At 33.3% G+C, this 21158-nt stretch overlaps 1 protein-coding gene across 4 annotated transcripts in view; it reads right to left on the reverse strand.

Moving 5' to 3' along the window:
- LOC137386928 (hepatocyte growth factor receptor-like) overlaps positions 1–21158 on the reverse strand; it is a 64357-nt gene that overhangs the window by 34118 nt on the left and 9081 nt on the right. For 3 of the 4 annotated variants that reach the window (XM_068073162.1, XM_068073161.1, XM_068073159.1), the window contains exons 5-13: positions 20356–20546; positions 18544–18756; positions 17965–18196; positions 13538–13738; positions 12272–12459; positions 11414–11523; positions 10108–10270; positions 9062–9198; positions 7837–8517 (exon numbers count right to left, since the gene is read on the reverse strand). In XM_068073162.1, the coding sequence (XP_067929263.1) occupies positions 8136–8517; positions 9062–9198; positions 10108–10270; positions 11414–11523; positions 12272–12459; positions 13538–13738; positions 17965–18196; positions 18544–18756; positions 20356–20546 (1817 nt within the window). In that variant the 3' untranslated portion in view covers positions 7837–8135. Of the gene's footprint in view, positions 1–7836; positions 8518–9061; positions 9199–10107; positions 10271–11413; positions 11524–12271; positions 12460–13537; positions 13739–17964; positions 18197–18543; positions 18757–20355; positions 20547–21158 lie in introns of those variants that run through there. The other variant, XM_068073160.1, reaches the window with a different exon arrangement.

A 21158-nucleotide genomic window follows, 5' to 3' on the forward strand; every position in this document is an offset into this window, starting at 1 on the left:
ATCAGGTGAGTACAACAACTAACCTTTGGTTCAAGTTTTTTTTAAATGATAATATAAATATCATTATTTCATATTTCTAGTTGAAAATAAAATTTACATTTGGTATTTTCAGCTACCTTTACTATTCATTATTTTCCACTTTATTCCAACAAATACAGAAATGAAAAGGAACCAAAGTCAGCATAACAACTCTGGCAAGCTGACTCTAGGCAGCTCTATGTTCATTGTTATACTAACGATACAAGTAGTGATGGTTATGATAATTGTGACAGAAGATTGTAGGGCAATCACCAAGATGCTATGCATATCATGTCCTAATATGGCCCAAGAATCATACGCACAATTATAGCAAATGAATAGCACTGCAAATCTTTAAAGACGAGTTTGTCAGACTTATTACTAAAGTGCATAAGAATTCAAAAGCAAGTGACTAATGCAGTAACCTTGGATTGGAAATCATACTTATTGCAATCGGATTAAATAAGTATGACAGGGATGAGAAATGAGACATTCAAGGAAGGACTTAAGCGTTTTATAAATATGTAAGATGACGCACGGAATGAACAGGATGTAAACTGACATCTACAAGTATTATTAGTCTTGTTTGGTTGGCACACATCACACCGATTAGTTAAGCAATTATACTGCATGCTATAAAGGGTTATAAAACTGACACAGATTCGAGGAGACAGTCAGAAATGCTGCATTATGACATTTAAACTTTTTAAATATTATCTAAAAAGTTTTGCTGATAAAAATCTTTATCCGCAACATTGCAAAAGTACTCCTTCTAAAATGTTATATCATGAATCTACAATGATTAAAACTTTTTTTATAAAATGCTGCCTTTTTGGTAAAACAAAAAATAATCTTACCTTATTAAAGCGAGTTTTTACAGTCAGCTTCTGACTACTAACCAGAAAACCTAAGATAGTGTCACAAGAAACATCATTCACCAATTGATTAACAGCTAGCTAGATATTTATTAAACTAGTTAAATAAAGGGTTGTTTATACTACTAAGCAAGAAAGAAGGTTGGCTAAATCTATAGTGAATCCTTCTACAAGCAAGATAAAGTTGTCTATGCTGTCACTTATTAGTTAACCTCAAAAATTTAAACATCAAATTTTTAGTGCTTTCTCTTTATGATACAGATTTAGATTTCCTTCTAGCTGACATGCAGAAGTTGCTCTCATAAACCTTTATTGAAAGGAATTATAAATGAGGACACAGTTTCAATGTAATTCATGCAGAAGTCTACTGAGCAAACAAGCAGTATAAAACTATTCATAGTAGTTATCGACTCATGGCTGTTGAATCTCTTTAAGAGTTGTTAAGACACACCATCTGTGTCAGACCGTTTCATCCGCTTTGATTGCTTGTTTATTTAAAGAAGTGAGTATCTTAGAGCTCAATGGCAAATAATTTTACTTAGAAATAGAAAACTCACTGACATAGAAATAAATCAAGAAATACAGAAAAGAGTATCACATCACTTCTTTTTATCAGAGTAATTATTTCCAAAACTTGAATTAAAAAATAATACCTAGATTTAAGAACAAAATTATCTTTATTGAAAACACTCTGAACAGATTTATGAATCCTGTATCAGTATGGTGAGAAGAAATACGAGTTTATTTAGCTGTCATTAAACCTAAAAAACCTAAAAGCTAAGGCAAATTTGTATCCAGAAAATTGCTTAATGTTTACCTTTTATCTTTCAGACAGAAGCTAGTATATTACTAATATTTTGAGTATATTATGCATTGAGCTGGCCAATAAAACCTCTTACTTAGTTGATTCTAGTGTACTGATAAACTGGAATGTGCGTTTACGAGTCTAAATAATAGGGGTTAAAAATGGCTAATAACAAATTAAAAGAAAACAAATAATATAGCTCAGTTTTGGGAGAAATAGAAAAGAATATCTTTAAATTCCATTAGAAATTTCTTAGTAAACCTTCAGCCTCAAGTAAAGAAACAAAAAACTAGCTTTTATTATTCTTGCTGTGCTGGTGAATCTCTGTGATAGGAACCACTCTATGTATTTTATTTAACTTAAAAGTTTGCTAATGCAAATATTAACATAAAAATCACTTTAAATTCTCAAAGTAACTTACCAGTCTGTAGATTGGAACTTTGGTTCTCAGCATAGAACAAATAAACCTGATATTATTATATCTAATGGGTTCAACAGCCAGACAACTATTTAACAAGTGTGAGAAAAGCAGGTTGACTTGGAGTCAAGACACGCTTCAGTGCAGGCACTTGTTACTGGGCACATTTTTATCAATCTCATACTGTAAATGTTTGTGATTTGCAGGCATTTGCGCTAGTGTTCTGTTTATGGTATGGTACAAAGAAGTTGTGTAACAAGCTGTATGCATTACGCAGCTGTTCGATCTGTTTGTGGTCTGCCTGAATGACTTAGTGCTTCTCTGGTTATTGTCACACCATGGATGTGTGTTTGAATAGGATTGGATTGGGCTCTTCGAGCCGGTGTTGTTGACCAATGGGGCATGATTTTTTGGTGTATTTACACATTTTAAGCTTTTGCCGCCTTGAACCATCCGTTCAGCGTGCTCAGTCAGTTTTTGCTATACAGTTTGACAACAAACAATTTGCTGTTGAAAATGTATTCAACTCAGTATTTCAGTTTACAGTCATTTATGATTCATTTTATGGTCATTTTGAGAGTCAAGATTTAATAGTTAAAAAGGCAAAGAATTCACTGTGACGTTGGTGTGGTTTTAATGTCAGTAAAATTGTGAAATAAAGTACTACACACTCACCAGTAATTATCCAAGCCTTCTTATTTGTGAACAGTTTAACAGTTAGTCAGTCTAGCAAATACTAATTTGCTAAGCATACTAAGAACTGAAAACTCCAAGTGTTATTGTTGACTCAACTGCATTATTTACTCATAACTTGAACACTTTCTTCAGTTTTTATTTGTTGAGGAACATGAGTGGTGCTGATTGACTGTTGGCCAGTAATTATACCTAAAAATATCAACCATCGAAAAATCCATAAAGGTGTAGATGAGTTACTCATTCTATAAAACAGATATAATTATCTTGGGTGACAGATTTTGTTGCCTGTAAAACTACGAACTCTGTGATACTGTTATATAAACAAGATTTCCAAGCTTTCAATCAAAACTTATGCTACGGCTTTTAACATATCAATTGTAATGTCTTGCATAAAAATAATATTATTATGTGGTTTTTGTTTTATTTTACTTTATATAAATTTTGACCCAATTGTTTGCAAGATACAAATAAAGGGAGCAGATTCAATTTGGTATGCATTTAAAAATTGGTATGTATTTGGTATGCATTAAAAAATATGCCCTCTACACATAATTTCTATTTTGAATTTTTCAACTATAAACACATGACAAATAGATTTTTATTAAAAACAGAGTAATTGCTAACATTCATTGCATTTTTAATAGACCTGTAATATTACACTGCATTTTTTTTTTTTAATTTAAAAAACAATTACGGAAACATGATTTTCAAGCTGGCAATTAAAACTATTTCACCAGCTTTCAATTTATTAGTTTTTGTGTAGTATAATTATATATATATATATATATATATATATATATATATATATATATATATATATATAGTAATCTCAAGCTATTAAACAGTCTGTTTTAATTTTATATGTTTTTTGTTATCGTTTATGACTCACTTGTAATTAAGCGTAATTACATCACATACATAATTAAAGAATAATTTTATTGTTTGTTTTAATTAAGTCAAAATAAATTCCGTACATTTCTCTCCAGAAAGTGAATAAAGTAGGCAGACTTTATGTGGTATATATTTACAAATATGCCTTCTACACTCAGTTTCTATTTTTGAATTTTTCACCTATAAATGCATGACATATGGTTTTAGTGAAAACAGAGAAAATGTTGGCATTTATCGCAGTTGTTAATAGACTTGTGATGTAACTCTGAATTATAAAAAGGTAAGAAGATATTGTTGTTATGCAGGTCATTATTTATTACCTTGCCCCTGTCATTATTTATTACCTGCATGTAAAAGATTTTTATGACTTTACATAATGTTATGCAATCCTAGTAGCAAAACCAGGAAAAATCTTAATAGCTTAGTATTCTTATTCCTAATACTCTTAATTATCATAAATAATAATAATAATAATATTAGATAATAGATAAAGCTGGTAATAGATATACAGCTATAATTATTAGACTGATATAAGCTATTTCAAGCCAACAATCAATAAAAACATGCCTTCAATAAAAATGATGAGTTAAAAAAGAAGAGTTATAGAAAAAGAGTTAGAAAATACAATGCCATCATTTAATTGAATGCCTCCTGAATTTGGCCGCCTCTCTGATCTTTACGAACTGATAATAAAAAGTGATCAGTAGAAGAGTGTCACCAAAATAATACTAATAATTATTCGGTTACATTAATAACTATCATTTTTGCTTTTGCTGCAGTGAGGCCAAGGTTTTAATGATGGTGTACCTAATAAAATCTATAATCACAATCATCAGAACTACACTCTGCTTCGGTCACGAAGGTCTAAATCATGTCCATTGTTTTCAGATTTGTCCAAAATGTGGCTTATAATTTGACCTGAAAACATTTTGATAAATGATGGGAATACTCTTTAGAAGCACTTTACGACATAATAGAAGCTTCTATAGCATGTATAGCTAGAGAGGCTGCTATTAGACAGCATAATAGCAGCCTCTATAGCTATTATAGCTAACAGTTTTGGCCTATTCTAACGATAAACTGTTAAAAATGCCTTTAAAAATTAAAAACAGGTTATCTGGTTCCTAACTCCAAAGCTTTGCAGTTTTGTCTTTAGCACTTTAAAACCAGCACCATCAAAACACCTAATAACATCATCCCGCTAATATTTTATAATCCAAGTAGGTCATTGTTTAATTTGGTCTGTTACTTTACCATCAATAAAAATGAGTTGGCAAAAATACTGAAGCTGACAGCATTAATGTTGATCTGCCAAAAAGAAAGTGTAAAATATAGAAAAGATTACCATCGTCTCCTTTAGTGAATGCTTCAACTTGGACTACTAGAATTAGAAAGGCCTGTTGAACTCACCATGGCAGATGTGGCATTTAGAAGCTATAACTGAGCTGATTATGATGAAGCTACAAATGGTAACATGAACAAGCTAATGAAAGAGATGAAGCAGGTTGTCAAAAGCAAAGTTGACATTAATTATTAGAAATATGCAAATCCAGTAATAAAAATGTCAAATAGGATTAGAAGTTCTGAGAGAATGTGTTGATGATTAAAATCATGTTTTGGAAAATTGGTGTTAATGCATGCAAGCTCAGCACAGAAAGTCAGGTTCAACTAGTTTAGTAAAGTAAAAGCTAAAAAAGACAAAAATATTTTGAAGCATTGTATATATACATCACTTCCAAGAACTTTTGCCAGTAATGTGTATATGTATTTATTAATATATATATTTGCGGTAACAACAAACTTCATGTCTATAGGGATGTATAAAAATTATTTCTAATGTCGATGCTATATGTATAGATATATATACATGTATAGATATATATATATATTAATTAAATTGATTAGTGGGCACACGTTTACGTAACCTAAATAAAATTTTAATTGCAAATAGTGTGCTGTAGAGCTTGGTTGGTTCGCAACTTCAACTAGTCTAACTGACAGTCATTTGAAAGTAGCTATTGCTCAGTAAATTGCATAATAGCCATAACCAATCATACAACAAGTGACTGCACTAGTCACAGAGTACTACAAATATGATAAGCTAACTCCTACAATCACATAGCAATGCTCTGGAAGCTAAACATACAGTGAATATATATGTCTTTGATACTCACTAGGTTGTGAGCACTATTAAAAACTCCATATCACAAGAACTCTTTCAAGCATAAATTTAGCGTTTTTGTAAACAAGTATCATTTCAATTAGTCAAAATATGTGGTTATCAAGAGTGGAGCTCGCATGATTGCAAAAAGTCGATAAAGAGATCAGACTGTTTGCTTGTCGATGCAAGTTAGTGTCATCACACTGAGTTAGATTTGATTTTTACTTTATTTTACTGGCCAAAACTAATCGAAGGAAATCAGGCTTACGAGAAGAAAAATAACATGAAAAATCAATTATAACTTAAAAACAAGTTCATGTGAGGTAAGGATGTTCTGGATTTACGACAGTCAATCACTAACTCAACAGAGTTTCTGTCATCAGGAAGTAATATGGATTCTGTCGTTTTGGTAGGTTTGTTATGCTGACATCGCAGTGCTTTACCAAATTGTATACCGTCAGTGTTACCAGCAAAATTGACAAATTTTATCTTTAGTTTTAGGTTGGTAATGAATGTATTCAGTAGCCGTGGTTTCATTATGTCAGCTTGGAATACACAAATCTTGCAGCACAGATAGCATGACCACCTGTCACTGTACTTCGCACTCTGTACACAGTCTGTAAAGAAACTCTGAAGAACTTTGACTAATGATCATTTGGCACTGAGTGAAAGCTATTTTAATGGCTTGCTTTGGCAAACCCATATTAAAAGCTTGGCCAACGTCTAAAAACAAAGTTTGCACTGACAAAGTATTAACTAGATCGTGCTTAAAGGCTATATTCGTGGTAGACTTGACCGCGCATATGTCATAATTAGAGTTTTTGCAGAAACAAACCATTTATTTTTGCTAATTTTAGATGATGAAACTTAATACTGAAGTTGAAGCAACCTTACAAAGATAGAAGAGCAGTGAGATTGGCTGCAGTTGTTCCAAACCTTTGGGTAATTTCAGTATACCTACCGGTGGGAAGTCTGCCTTTTCACAAAGCTAGGAATCTGCCATCATGAGAATTTTGTTGGCAATATTTGCCATTGGATCAGCATATATGTTCGCATTGCTTTTGCTAATCCAACTTGGGAAATCTCTTCTCCATCTGTTGCCTTTGTTTGCCTCTATTTTAGTTAGCAGTTTTAAGCTTTAATGCAATCAATATGTAGAGACGACGTAAAACCAAACAAGTTTAAAAATTCATAATTTTCATATGGAATTAGGTAGTAGGCCTACAGGTTCAATTAATGTACAAGCTGTATTGAGTTCAATCCAACGACCACCATCCATTGTCAACAATTGACCTGTTTTAGTATTGAGGAACTTTCCTGCAAAGGGCCTAATATATGTCACTAATTTTTACCTCTATGTTTGGCGTGTTTATTTTTCCTGTTGTTTGTTTAGCAAGGTGCTCTGCCAGCTTTTTAGATAAGATTCAGGAGTGTGCTCATTTCTTTGCTCTGGACATTTCACTGTTAGGGTAGATGTGATTATGGGATAGCACAATTGGAGCTGATCTTTAATAGCTCATAATAATTGCTCTGGCTAGTAAATGCTTAGCTTCTGTTTAAGCCAAACTTCAAGGCAGCGCTTTCAAGCAAAGTAATAATCAGAAAAATGGTCCAAATAGCATTTATTTTTAAGTGATGGTTGTCCTTAGACAGGTTTTAATGCCGGTTTTTTTTCAAATTGTTGGTGTAATATATTTTTGTTTTTAGGCTGTACACTAATTTTTACTTTCTGTCATGTAGAAATTACTGTGTGCAGCCACTTAGAACATTTATGGTTTGACCAATGGGTTGTCTAAGTCAAAAGACGTACTGGTGTATACTTTTTATTGGTTTTGATCCCGTTCGTCTTAATATAGAAGCTTCAGTCTATTACCATCCAGGAAGCGATCAATAGACATGTCTCACATTATGTACATATAAAATGGTTGATATGATAAAAAAACTTGAATTAATCATTCGGAGGTTACTGAAGTTGAAATTGAAATTTTTATTTTAAATTAAAAGATTGAAAATTAATATATTTGTTAAACTTGTAACACTCAAAGGATTAAGGATCTTAAAGTTTTACATTAAATAGCGGTTATAATAAGTAGTGAAATTCTATTCAAAATATACATGTAACCTTTATACCAATAATGATTATAAGAGGACAGCATCTCAACAATATCGTTAACTCATATGCTCTACATTCTGCTCACCAAACCTTTTTTGTATAATTATGAAATGTACAATTGAGCGATTAAAAATTGCATCAAGAATGATAGAAATCACCTACTCATATATTTCTACAACTTTTTCTTTGTTGTAATAGTCGTGTGACACTGGTAGATGAGTTCTTCTAGCAGGTGTTGGAGTTGTTTTGTCTTCTTGGTCGTTTTTTGACGAATTTAGTTCCGATTTAGGAGGCTCCGTGGTTAGTGAGCTTCTCAGTGGTACTATATAATCATCAAGCTCTTCTGCTTCTTCAACATCTAAATAATCTTCTGGAATATTCTTTGTAGCTCCTCGGCCGTAATAATAGCCAGCAGCTTCATCGGAGCCGGCAGCAGGAGCGGACTCGCCGTTCAAAAGTTTTTTCAGGAAATCAGATATTTCATCAAAAGGTGGACGTTTATTGGGATCTTCTTCCCAGCACTTGCACATCATTTCAAATCTTAAATACACCAAAGAAAGTTGCATTTATCTACTGGATAATATAAAAATCTGAATTTGTTTTTTTTTGTCATAATCAGAATGCTTGGTAATGCAAAGATTACTTATAACAGCAAAAAACTTTCAAACCTAGCTTTTTAATGCGATCAGTTGAGCTATTAATTTAGCTATAAAATGGCAATAACTTTGACCTTACTATTGATCTGAGATTAACTAGAATGCATGCTATCTTGTTATAACAAACAGAGTTTCATGCCAGTCTTTGGTGCTGTGACTCACTGAGCTGATTCTCTCATGAGTCATTAACTATACCTTAACTGAAAACGATGCAGCTCTAAGTTAGAGAAGTATATTGCCATTCGTACCTGCTTGAAACAAAATGCGATCACCACCATGCTAGACACGCCAAAATGTTAAAGAAAAACTAGCCTGAGGTCCTACATGCAACAGCGGCTAATGGATGCATTTCTAATGCTTATCAAATCAAAAAAGGTTTTTGATTCAGCTATACTAAACACCACAAAGTCAACAATCTTTATGCTTACATTATCGGTGGACAGATAGTTGGTTTATCCAGACGCTTTCCAGTAGTTACATACTCTTTTATGTAGTAGTTGTTCACTCCTGGATATGGTGAACTACCGCGGGTAAGCAACTCCCACATTGTGACACCATACGACCACTACAAGCCAAGAAAAGTTATGCCTGAGATTTTGGGTGAAGTTTCAGATTACGAAAATACAAGATATGCTTAGTAAAGTTACGGATCCAAATCTTTCTATAGACTTTGATATGATTGTTATTTATTATAGACTTCTTTAGACAGAACAACGGCTTTTATCACATGTGGGTTTAATCTACTTAAACTACTGGTCGATGATTTAGTCATGGAAGTAGCCAGCCTGAACACAGTTCTCTCATTATCAGGTGTTCTCATGTTGTCATAGTTACCGTAACTTCAGGTTTTAATGCAATAACGTTCAAGTTAGTATATCAGGCTTCAAGCAAAATTAATAATTTTCTATTTTGATCTTTGCCAGCCAAACAACAATGCATAGACAACTTTCTGTTATTAAAACATGCGTGACCTTGGACACTGGGATAAACCCTAAAAAAATTAAAATATTGTAGAATAGAACAGTGTTTACTGTTGCACTGCTGCACGGTAGAGAATTCCATCTCTTCCATAGAGATGGAATTGCAATTGCAATAATCACCAGGTTTTTTAATAGAAAGAAAAAGTAGTTATAAATTTTTTAGCTTTGAAAATTCAACCAGACATGAGATTTCTTATTACCATTAGCTATTCTAATATCGAGTAATGTCACTTCAAAGCTGTGTGAGCTGAAGCTACCCCAAGTAAATGGCTAACCACTGTTAGCATTGAGAAGTTAGTAGTGTTTAACCATTGAGATACACTGCTACCATTGAAATGCACTCGCAGAACTGTGCAAAGTAGAAATGACAAACAAGGTTTCAGCTTTAGCTATATATGATCTGTGAAGAGCTCAAATGTGTGTTTAAGCCAGATCTAGCCTGATTAAAATTGATGGAAGATTAATTAAGGACATGTGAGCTTATTTTCACATACCACATCAGATTTTGAGCTAAATCTTCCTTCTTTTAAGGACTCGATTGCCATCCACTTCATAGGAAGTGGTTTGTTCATGCTTTCCATTTTGTAGTAATCTCTCTCATACACATCCCTTGACATTCCAAAGTCTGCAATTTTTACGATGTATCCACTATCCACCCTGCCAACAAACATTAAAAACATGAAACTGTAAGCAGAGGCAGATAAATAAGTTGTTGTTCAAAAACTTTCAAGTACGCAACAAATATCATTATGAGAAAACTAGGCTTTTAACCAAATTAAAATCTTTGAAAAAGATTTTTCTTTATAAATTTAAGAGTACTCAAAGTTTGCGCACAGAGTACCCACAAGGTACGCACAAAGTGTTTGTAAAGTTTTTGCTAAGTAGATTCAAAGTACCAGATTTTTTTGCATCACAAGGCGCGCTTATAAGCCTAAAAAGAAAAAAAATTGAATTTGCACCTTTTGCACAAGTGTGGCCTGTGTAGTCTGAGTTCCAATATATATTGCATGCTTATGGTAAGCGCACCCCGGTCACCGCTTTGTGGATCATTTTCAAAAAAATGACAAAATTTCATGCTAAGTGTTTAGTGGAGGTGCGCTGCTAAATACTATTAACTTTTTAAGAAGCTCCGTAAAATCGCATCGATGAAGCAAAAAAACTGAGAGGCGGAAGCAGGTAAACTGCCACAGTATATCGGTAAATTTTAGTTGCATGGGCTAGGGGAAAATTAGACTGTAATGTCAAAGTTCTCAAGAAAACCTGAGTCCCTGTAGAACCGTAACCAGCCGACGAGTCTGACTCAATTATTGATGCATAGAAACCTGCAGTGTTGGAAGGAATGTTGGAAGAAGGTTAAATATTTTATTAAATAAATTTACTACGCTTACCGTTTTACTATTCCTGTGGTTTTACGAATATTTTAAAATGTTTCTATGGTGTGCCTTAAATATTGGTCAAGTAGAGAAATGGAAAATAATAGGAATAATAGGAATTGAGACTGCACCCTATGATATGGTGTGTCCCATGATGCGCCGTATGGTGCAGAAAATATGGTACCCACAAAGTACTCATCAGGCGCCAACATTGCATAAACATAGCGTCAACATGGTGTCAGCATAATGCCAACATGGCCACAACGTGACATCAACACGGCCTCAACACAGCATCTACATAGCCCCAACAAAACGCTTGCCTAGTGCTTGCCTGGCACTCGCCTAGAGCTTGCCAAGCATTCCCAAAGCGTCCGATGGGCACACAAAAATGCAAAAAGCTATAACAAAGCACTCATAAATTACCCACATGCAGTTTCTTGCAGCAAGATCTCTGTGTACAAATCTCTCTTTGGCCAGATAAGACATGCCATTTGCTATTTGCAAACCAAAGTGAAGCATATCTGCCAATACCAGGTCCTACAAGAAGGTCTAAAGATGTAAAAATTCCATAAAAACATTTACTATTACATTTGGAAATCAAAACATGAACTAAAAATTCCCAAACCTGTAAAAAAACCTCTCATTTCTTTTTCTCCTTATAGTTCTAACTAGTCCCATATAAACAAATTATCAAATTTCATTAGTACTGCAATTACAGAAAGACCATGGCAACCATTTTAACAACACATGAAAACTGTTATCTAAAATACTCAGACTGTATATCTAATCTTTTTTACTATCTATTACAGTTCTACTTTTCCAGAATATTCTCTGCGCCATATTCCAGACACCGACACTTTGCTAACCCACAATATACAAACAGTTTTTTCTCCATTATTTATCCTTTTGCTTTACCACAAAGGTTGTCTCAGATCTAATTTGCATTGAGCGGCAAAATGTAGTTTAGATTTATTTAGCATGTGCTTACTGATTCTATACTAGAAGTTGTACCGACTAAATTATTGACACTTTCTGCTTGAACAGAATTATCATTAAAGCTTGCCAGTATCACAGAAGCATTTTTAGGTTATCTATAATATTATAAAATATATATAATATTCTAAAATCAATGACTAAACATATTATTGAACGCTTTATAACGACACCAGGACATTTTCCAAAAAAAGTATCCAACCTTACTTCAAGAGTTGTAACGGCAGCGAATCCTTGAAATAGAAGAAAAATTAAAACTAAGGACATCTGGATATGCTGCCTACTGACTTACCAAATCTTCACGCTTGATAAAACTGCACAGATCACCATTTTCCATATATGGAAGTACAACCATTGGCCTTTCTCTTTCTTCGAAAACCACACCAATGAGAGAAGAAACATTTTCATGTTTAAAATCGATCATCAATGTGCCTTCAGCCAGGAAGTTTTCCATATCTTCAAAGCTCATCTCCTTATCGTCTAGATGACAAACAATTTTTATAGACTTTGAAAATAACTTACATGATCTGTTCTGTCAAAAAGAGATTTTGTGGGTGTTGTCATCAAGTTAGAAATTCAGTAATTTCTGTTTGATATCTCACTCGCTTTCAAATTGTAGTAAACATGCGAATTGTAGCAAACGTAGTAAACCGAAGTTCATCTCTCAGTTTTGATTGGTCAGTTTGGTTCATTCATTTGTTGGTTTTTATTTCATTTGTAAACAATAGTGTGAAAGCATGGAGTATGGAGTAATCCCAGGTAGTAACCAAGCGCCTAATAAACCCGATGGATAACGGACAAGTTAGAAAGACAGAAAAAACAGCTAAGTGAATTCAGTACATAAAAAAAGCAAAATAAGAGACAAAGTTTTGTTTATTAATATAGGTACAATTTGAAAGCGATCGAGATATCAAACGGAAATTTCTGAACTTCTCATTAGATGATGTCATCTAACAAATCTCCTTTCAATAGAACATGACTTGCATTCTCAACATTGGTGTAGAGAATAATTAGCTGCACAGTATAAAGGCTTATAGATTTAGGATGTCTAACATCTGGCCTCATTCATATCACATCTGCTAATCTGGAAGCTTGCGTTACTCATTTTTCGCATAAACATACTTTTGTTATAGTTTTTCGAAAGCATTTGCTACTTTCAGCCACATCACCACAAAAATTAATAAACTGATCTTGAATCAATAGTATGTTCAATTAACATTCTGAACATATCAGCTGAGTTCGTCTCAACCAGAGTAGTAAACTTTTTGACACATTTGACCAATATAGTACCGGGAAATACCATTTAGTACAATCCATAAACTTCTACAGCATTTCTGGTCTTATATGGGCTCTTTGTAAGGGTGTGTTTGGCTGCTTCAAGATCAAATCTCCAAGGTTTTGCTATCGATTCATGAGCCAAATATCTAATAGTATATTTGAACTAAAAACAGGTTCTCAAAAATTAGAATTTTCGGCCTTCTATTTGTCTGCCTAGCCCTTGTTTTACATCAAAGCTACACATCTGAAAGTTTGATAGTGAACTACAGCATGTAACCACCTTTGAGTGTTTTGACGGCCACAGTCTTGAGGTTGCCTGATGGAGTAATGAGTTGACCTTTATGAACCAATCCAAAGTTCCCTTTACCAATCTGCTTTCCTATGCTCAACCTTTCTTGAGGAATTTTGCAACGATCTACATTTGCTTGAACATTTTCATCCATTTTACGCCCTGGAAACCAAAGTCGCTCTTTCGCAACACCTGCAAGTAAATTATAAAACTGAGCAGAAGAAGTCGAAATAAAAACAATCAAATGGCTCCAAAATACCAGAATTCTTGAATAATCAGTAGAAATAATGTTTATTGGGTATTTTTGCTAATTTAATAAAAAGGATGGGTGACAAAGATTCATAATTAGTCATGACAATTCGTGAATTGCATATAAAATGTTCAATAAACAAGCAATACTAAAGCTAAGTTATTCAGGCATTAAGATGTGCGTAAAACAATATAGTCATGTTAAGTAATATGCTGTCATACAAATAAAAAATCTAGCTTTTTTATTGTGCTTCTGTATTATGTATTGCAATTTGTTTAATAAAATCACAGATCTAAATTAATTCTTCATAATCTCTTTCCAATAAATAAGAAAATTGATCTAATGAAGAGTAAAACATTTCAAGTAACCTGTGATGAGACAAAAGCTATACAACAGCAATCAGAGGCAATACCAACATGTTGAAATAGTGTAATAAGTTCTTTTCATATCTGTGTTCAATTGATTCCTCTAGAGTTGTATAGCTGATAAGGGCTCTATATTTGTTCCAACTAATCATTATGTCCTATTATTATTATTATTATTATTATTATTATTATTGTCTTCAGGGTTTAGTTTTGTAATTGTTTGACTGGTTTCATAGTGAACTCATGTCTTGTTCAAGGACAAAAAGGCTTGTTACATAATTGAACACTACTGGAGCAATTCTCTAAGAATTTCTGTTGACCCAAACAGCGCCGATTTCTAGATTGTTCTTAAGAACATCTCAGCCCCTATTTTGGCAAGGCATGAGGTAAGTCTGTGACTTACAGTTCAAAAGACTCCAATGGTTATTCCTGTCACTTTTCACCTTTTTGTCTAATTGTTATTATTATTATTATTATTATCATAGATACTGTCTTCACAACCAAGTGGTTGGTAGTGAGTTAGCCCAGGCTTTGCCTTAAAGCCAAAGGGTTATCACATTAATATTAATTATAATTAATATTATAATTATTAATTAATTATTCCTTCTACTGCAGAGTCTTCTTCAAAATTTGGGCGATTCTTAGTAACGCTGTTTCCTAATTTTTTCTTGTGAAGTATTATTATTATGCCAAACTCTTATTATTATTTATTTTAGGTTTTATTAATGGTTCTCCAACCTTTTTTGTAATATTGCAAAATTATCAAAATTTTAGTTGCCTGAGCAATGAGTCTCTATATGCAGATGATTTCATACACCTCAACACTTGAGCCATTAGACATGCTGAGAAACGCACAAGGCTGAGCCTGCTTATTCTTGTTGTACCAAACAGGTTGATAAATTTCATTCTAAAGAACAAAGAGCTAAGAAATTGTTTACTAATTCAATTCTTGTAGAACGAGCACATCATGCATACTTTGATATTCTGTTACAAATTCATAGGATATATAAATACCATTAGCATGGTCACTTTTCCCTTTCCTTTATAACAATTATACTAAAATTACCAACAATAGGTTGCCCATACAAAAATGATGAGACAATTATTTTTCTTATTTATTTTACTACCTTATTGATTAAATAACTGAACCTACCGATTGTACCGATTCCAATGGCACTGGTGTCAACCTTTTTCTAGGCTTAACTCTTCTAGCATAGTAAAGGTTTTTTACTAAAAGTGATTTTTATTCATGCTACCTTTGAAGTAATAGCTGTACAGAAAGTAGTAAATTCTGTTTCTGTTTTGTAACATATAGAGAGGGCAGCGATAAAGAAAAAAAGGAAATATTCATCAGGAATCGTTGCTGAGTTAGTGCAACAATTGTACAAAACGTAAATTGAAAAGCGATTGTGACTCGAAAGTGAGTCTACTTTAACAATTTCTGTTTTGAGGAGTACATTGCTAGTCTGAGAAAACTAGTAAAGTGCAACTCTGATCCGTTAGAATTGTAAGGTGCAAATTCATCGGCAGAGGTCAACTCCAAATTCATTCAAAGAATGGAAACCAAGTGTATATGAGCTGACTTACAAAGCCTGTTTCTAGTTCATTTACCTAATAGCTATAAATTTCTAAACTAGTTTACACCAATGGGTCGAGACATAGGGGTCAAGGACACATAATTCATGTGAAGAATTAAAGATTTTATGCATGAACTGAGCAGGTTAATATTTTAAAGGCATTTTGCACACAAACAATAAGAGAGTACGTGTAGAAATTCTGAAAACACCTTTAGTAAGCTTACTTAGCATTTACCTACACTTTATATTTCTATTGATTGCTAGGTAGGTTTAATCCTCTTGCCATAGGATTTACAAGTATCCTTGCATCAAAAATTTATGTTGAAGTCTGAGGGAAGAATACTGAAGTTCAGCAGTTTGTGTCATGACTGTGTCTAGTCCTTGTTTGTGCATTTCATCATTAAACTAATATTCTGGAACAATTTTGACACCACCAGCTTTTTGTAAAGTTAGGGCAAAACCTGTGTTCCTGATTTATCAGTAGAATACCCAATGTAGCGTGTCTGATGCGTTATTAATCTGTTGGTGTATATTAATCATTTCCTAATAGCAATTATATTTACACGCTTCGGCTATCTGATCGGCTCAGATGAAAATAAGATCGATTTAAAAGAGATTTCTTATTAAACCAAATGAATGATTAGTATGATTTATCGAAGGTTTGTTAAAAAATCTATTACCTTTCAAACATGAAATTTCACAAAATTTTAATATGTTTTATTAGAAAGTATCGACATTTTTTCCATCATTTGAAATTGTTTTTAATGTTTGAAGTGATCCGACTGCCATGGTGCTTTCAAAGTGAAACCCCTGCTATAACGCTCAGAAAAAAATAGGTACAAAATGACATCACTAGTTGCTATTATTGCTATAGTAGATATAAGCTATTGTGTTCAAGTTGCAGTGTTACTTGCTTCTGTTCTGTCAGTCTCATTGCAACTATAAACATCATAATCACACTTTCACTTGATCTGAGTATTTTAACCGCGATCAAGTTTCAGTTATTTTGATTTTGAAGCACCCTAGCAATCAGATCACTTCAAAAATCAAAAGCAATCACAAATGATAAAAAACACCAAACATTTTTGATAAAATCTACTGAAATGTTCTGTGGGTTCATTTTAACAGCTGGATGCTTAGTGACTTAATGCAGAAACAACCTATTTGCTGTCCTAACAATCAAGTTTTGTTGAAAAAGGCAGTAACGCTAGATTTGAAAATCAAATCATTTATTGGAATATGCATAATGATGAAATTCAAGCTGGCTTGCAGTTCAAGTAACCGCCTTTAGTCATCAACGGCTTCTATTTATGTGTCCACTTAGCAGACTATCATTACAGGTTCAAAAGCTGCATTCACACCAGCCGATTTGCAAACCAGGTTTTTGTAGACGATTATTGAAAGATTTTATGGAAGGTGTCAGCCAGACTTTTTTTATTCACACCAAGCCGGGGTTGAACCAAGAGTGGCTGATCTTGTCAGTCTTTGTTTGCAAGCTCAGATAACTTTAGCCGATATATTTTTAATGATTCGTGTTATGAATTTTGTTGACTGTTTGTTGCAATGTTTCTCGTGGATGTTTTTAGCAAATTTATTGATTACTTGGCACTGCCGAGCTCATCATTAATAATGGATAACTATAACATGACAATATTTTGCTAACATAATATGCTTCAACTATTATAACAAGGGCATTACAATTGAAGCCCATGCTTCAGTTATGATGCTGTTGCTATAATAATTCACCCTGAGCAATAATTTTGCAGATAGAACCTTTGAGTGGTGCTACAAACAAAATTATTACTAGAGGGTGAAGCTCTGACAAAAACTTGCATGAATGTGAAGAACAATATGGCATTTACTTTAAATGACAATTAATGGGTCACTTGCTGTAAATGTGATTTCATTGGTTACTCATTTTGAAAATTGGCCTAAAATTGGGCATCGATTGAGCCCGGGCATCGGGCCCGATAAAATTGCTTTTTGAACAAAATCGGTTTCGGGCTCATTTGCTTTGGTCACACCATGCGATTTTTTGTCAGTGGAAAAAATTGGTTAGAGAATCGGCCTGAAATCAGCTGGTTTGATTGCAGCTTATGATTTTATCCAACTCCTATGGAAGACTCTAATGTACGAAATATTCAATAATCTATTCAATAGCCTATTTGATAAGTTATTCAATAATCTATTTAATAATCTATTCAAGAAGGCTATTCAGGCATTTACCTGGACTTTTAATGTATCGTGTTGATGGCTCATCCATTTCAATTGCTGAGCTTTCAAATCTATCCTTTTTTCGAAATTTCTTCACGATGAGGTACAGAATAATAACAATGATAGCCAAGATGACAATGACAATTAGAGCTATCATACTATATCGGAAGGCATCATTGTCGTACCAAATACCTCGGTTAAAGTAGAGGTACCCAACATTTGTCTTTACATTTCCAGCTACCACCTTCAACATAGATCATTATAAAAGAACTTATGCAGTTTTACTTGAATGATGATGATATGATAAAGACAAGGAGGAAGTTAAATACTCTTGAATGATTTTATAGAAAATCAGCAAAGTGGAGTAGTTGTTTTTCAAATGAAGCAAATGCTGTTTACATCAAGTTAAAAGAATAACTGAGCAGAAGATGGTTTTTGTACCATATTCTAGCCTGTGCTTCACATGTGGCATACCATGGTGTATTTTTATCTCTGCATGAATCTAGAGCATTAAACACATTTATCTTTACATTGGTTGCCCATAGTACTCCCAAATATACTGCATCGTTGCAAGATTGGCGCCTGGATTACCTTAACATGAGGCTGATCTTCATTCTTATACCAGATGGTGTTCCCTTCAAAAACCTCTGGTACTTCTTCAGGGGCTCTGCATACAATTTGGTTAGAGCTTAGGTCTGTCACTTCACAGTAGCCCAGGCCGACTTCTATGATATAGTTTTCGATGGCTAATCCATAATCTAGGTTCTGTCCATTTATTTTAACAAGTTCTCCTGATGATACCGCCTTCAAAATTAACAGCTTTCATTATTGTCACATGTCATGTTCAATAAGCAAAGGAAGGTTGAGTGACTTTAATACTTGATACATCCTTCCGGTAGTATAGATTCATCCACTACTCTGCTAAATAGCCAGCACCATTTAGTGAAGTAAACTGTTAACATAGCAAACCAGGAACATATATAGATCTGAAAGTACGTAGTGAATGCCTGATAGAAAACTAGCACTCTAGCACTTGACCAAGTTAAATAGATTTTGAAACCGTATCTTACTTTGCTATTGTCTGCAACTTACCAAAGCTTGACATTTTTACCTTACTGCAAATCTTTTACTTTGGAAGTAACTAAAATCACTTACACCCACTTCAAATTAATTTTGGTTTTGCATCAAATTTAATGAATATTTAATAAAACAACACAAAGCTTTTAAATTGCGTCTTTATATAATCAAGAAGCAAAAATACTATAAAAAATGGTATACTGTACTTTAGGCATTTTTCGTTACGGTAATTTGTTAGTAATTTGTTAATTTGTTGTAATTCAACATAAAAAATCAAAACTGTATTTAATAGTTTTTAAACAAATAACAGAAGCATCTTTTTAAGGTGTTGTGTTTTTAGTTTTGCGGTTTTATTTTACACTATTGACATTCTCTATCAGGGCAGACAAGGCAAACCACTGTACTCTCACTATACTGGTTTACCTTTTTGTAGGAGTCTCATAATTGAAGCCCTGACAGGCATGTTTCGTTACACTGACAGGTCTAAAGCAACAATCAAATGAGGTATGAATCAACTAAAATTGTATGTTTTCAGCAAAATTATTCCACATAAAAGTTTATGTTAAAATGTTAAACTTGAAGTTACAAAAATTTTGGCTTTTCAAATAGAGAGAATTTGAATCAATTATTATTTTTATATTCACCATATGATTAACATTTTTGTGTTACTGTTGTAGAAGTGTTCAACATGGCAAACGATAAATAAACTCATTATCACTCTAACATACATGTAAGCACTTTATTTTTAAAAGTTTAATTATTCATATCTCAAATATTTACTATAATAAGAGTAGTTAGTGTTCATCCGTCCGTTCCTCCCTCCTTACGTCAGTCTGTTTGAAGCTATTCTAAGTGGCATTAAAAAACATCACTAGGCACAGGAGTTAAACTGGGATTCTCCATTTTACAAATTGGCACGCCAACCACTACACTACTTGGCCACCTTGCCCCTTCAATGAATTGATTATGCACACACCGGTTACTCATTACGATCTCTCATGGCGCACGAGAGTGTCAACCGTACTAGTAGATATAAAGCCAATAGAAAATTGTATGAAACATTTTTCTATTTAAAAGGTTAACCAAAGTTTTAATGAGTGCATTTACATGCACATTCAATCACTTTATTACTTCACGCTAGAAACGAAACATCCCGTAGCAATGAGAATGACATGGCGGAACTTCATTCAACCATAAATATACTAATTCATTGCTAATTGTTAGAAGCTAGTTAGCTGTAATTGTCTCATGCTAATTTTAATTTATGCATGAGCATTACTTGACGGCACAAAATAACAAACGAAAAATAGACAAGTTTATTCTTACCAAAATTTCATCGCCATATTGATCTTCAAATGTCATCATGATAGGATCATCATAAACATAAAGGGTAGAGAGTTCTCTGATATCTGGATTCGGGCTTCTCTTTAAATCTTTATAATCTTCGACTCCATCGAATAGGTAGCCAAGTGTGAAGTCAACATCATTATTCCCATTCAAGAAGTTGGAGTTGATTTCTGACAATAACAAGAAAATATTTAAGTAAGATATAACTGTCAAAATGAACCGCAGACACCCATCATTACAAGCTTACTATAAGAATTTGTGCTTTATGAAGCAGGCTAGCTGCGGTAGAAACTGCCTAGAAGTATTTCCTTTTGTACAAGATTATTTTGAAAGCCAAGTATTAGTAGCTTCAAAATATTTGTAGAAAAACAACCGCAATTGTTAGTCTCACACCAGAAAGTCATTGATAGCAAAATGAGATGTTCAGCTTAAAAATTAACTTGCAAAAAACTTTGGTAGGTTTTATCAGAAATTATCAGTATTTTTCTATTATTTACAATTATTTTTGCTTTTGAGGTGATCTGACTGCCAGGATGTTTCAAGCATGAAATTGATAAAACTGGATTACGACTCAAATGTTAAAAAAAAAATCTGTGAAATGACTTCATTACTAAATATCATTGCTGTAGTTGATGTCGGCTGTTCAGTTCAAGTTGCAGCATTGCACGTCTCTATTCTAATGGTCTCTTAGGAACTATAGACATCACCATTGCACTTTCCCTTAAACTTATCATTTTAACCGCGATCAATTTTTTTCGATTTTAATCTTGAAACATCGTAGC

This window comes from Watersipora subatra, chromosome 2 (assembly GCF_963576615.1).
Source record: "Watersipora subatra chromosome 2, tzWatSuba1.1, whole genome shotgun sequence".
Classification (NCBI taxonomy): domain Eukaryota; kingdom Metazoa; phylum Bryozoa; class Gymnolaemata; order Cheilostomatida; family Watersiporidae; genus Watersipora; species Watersipora subatra.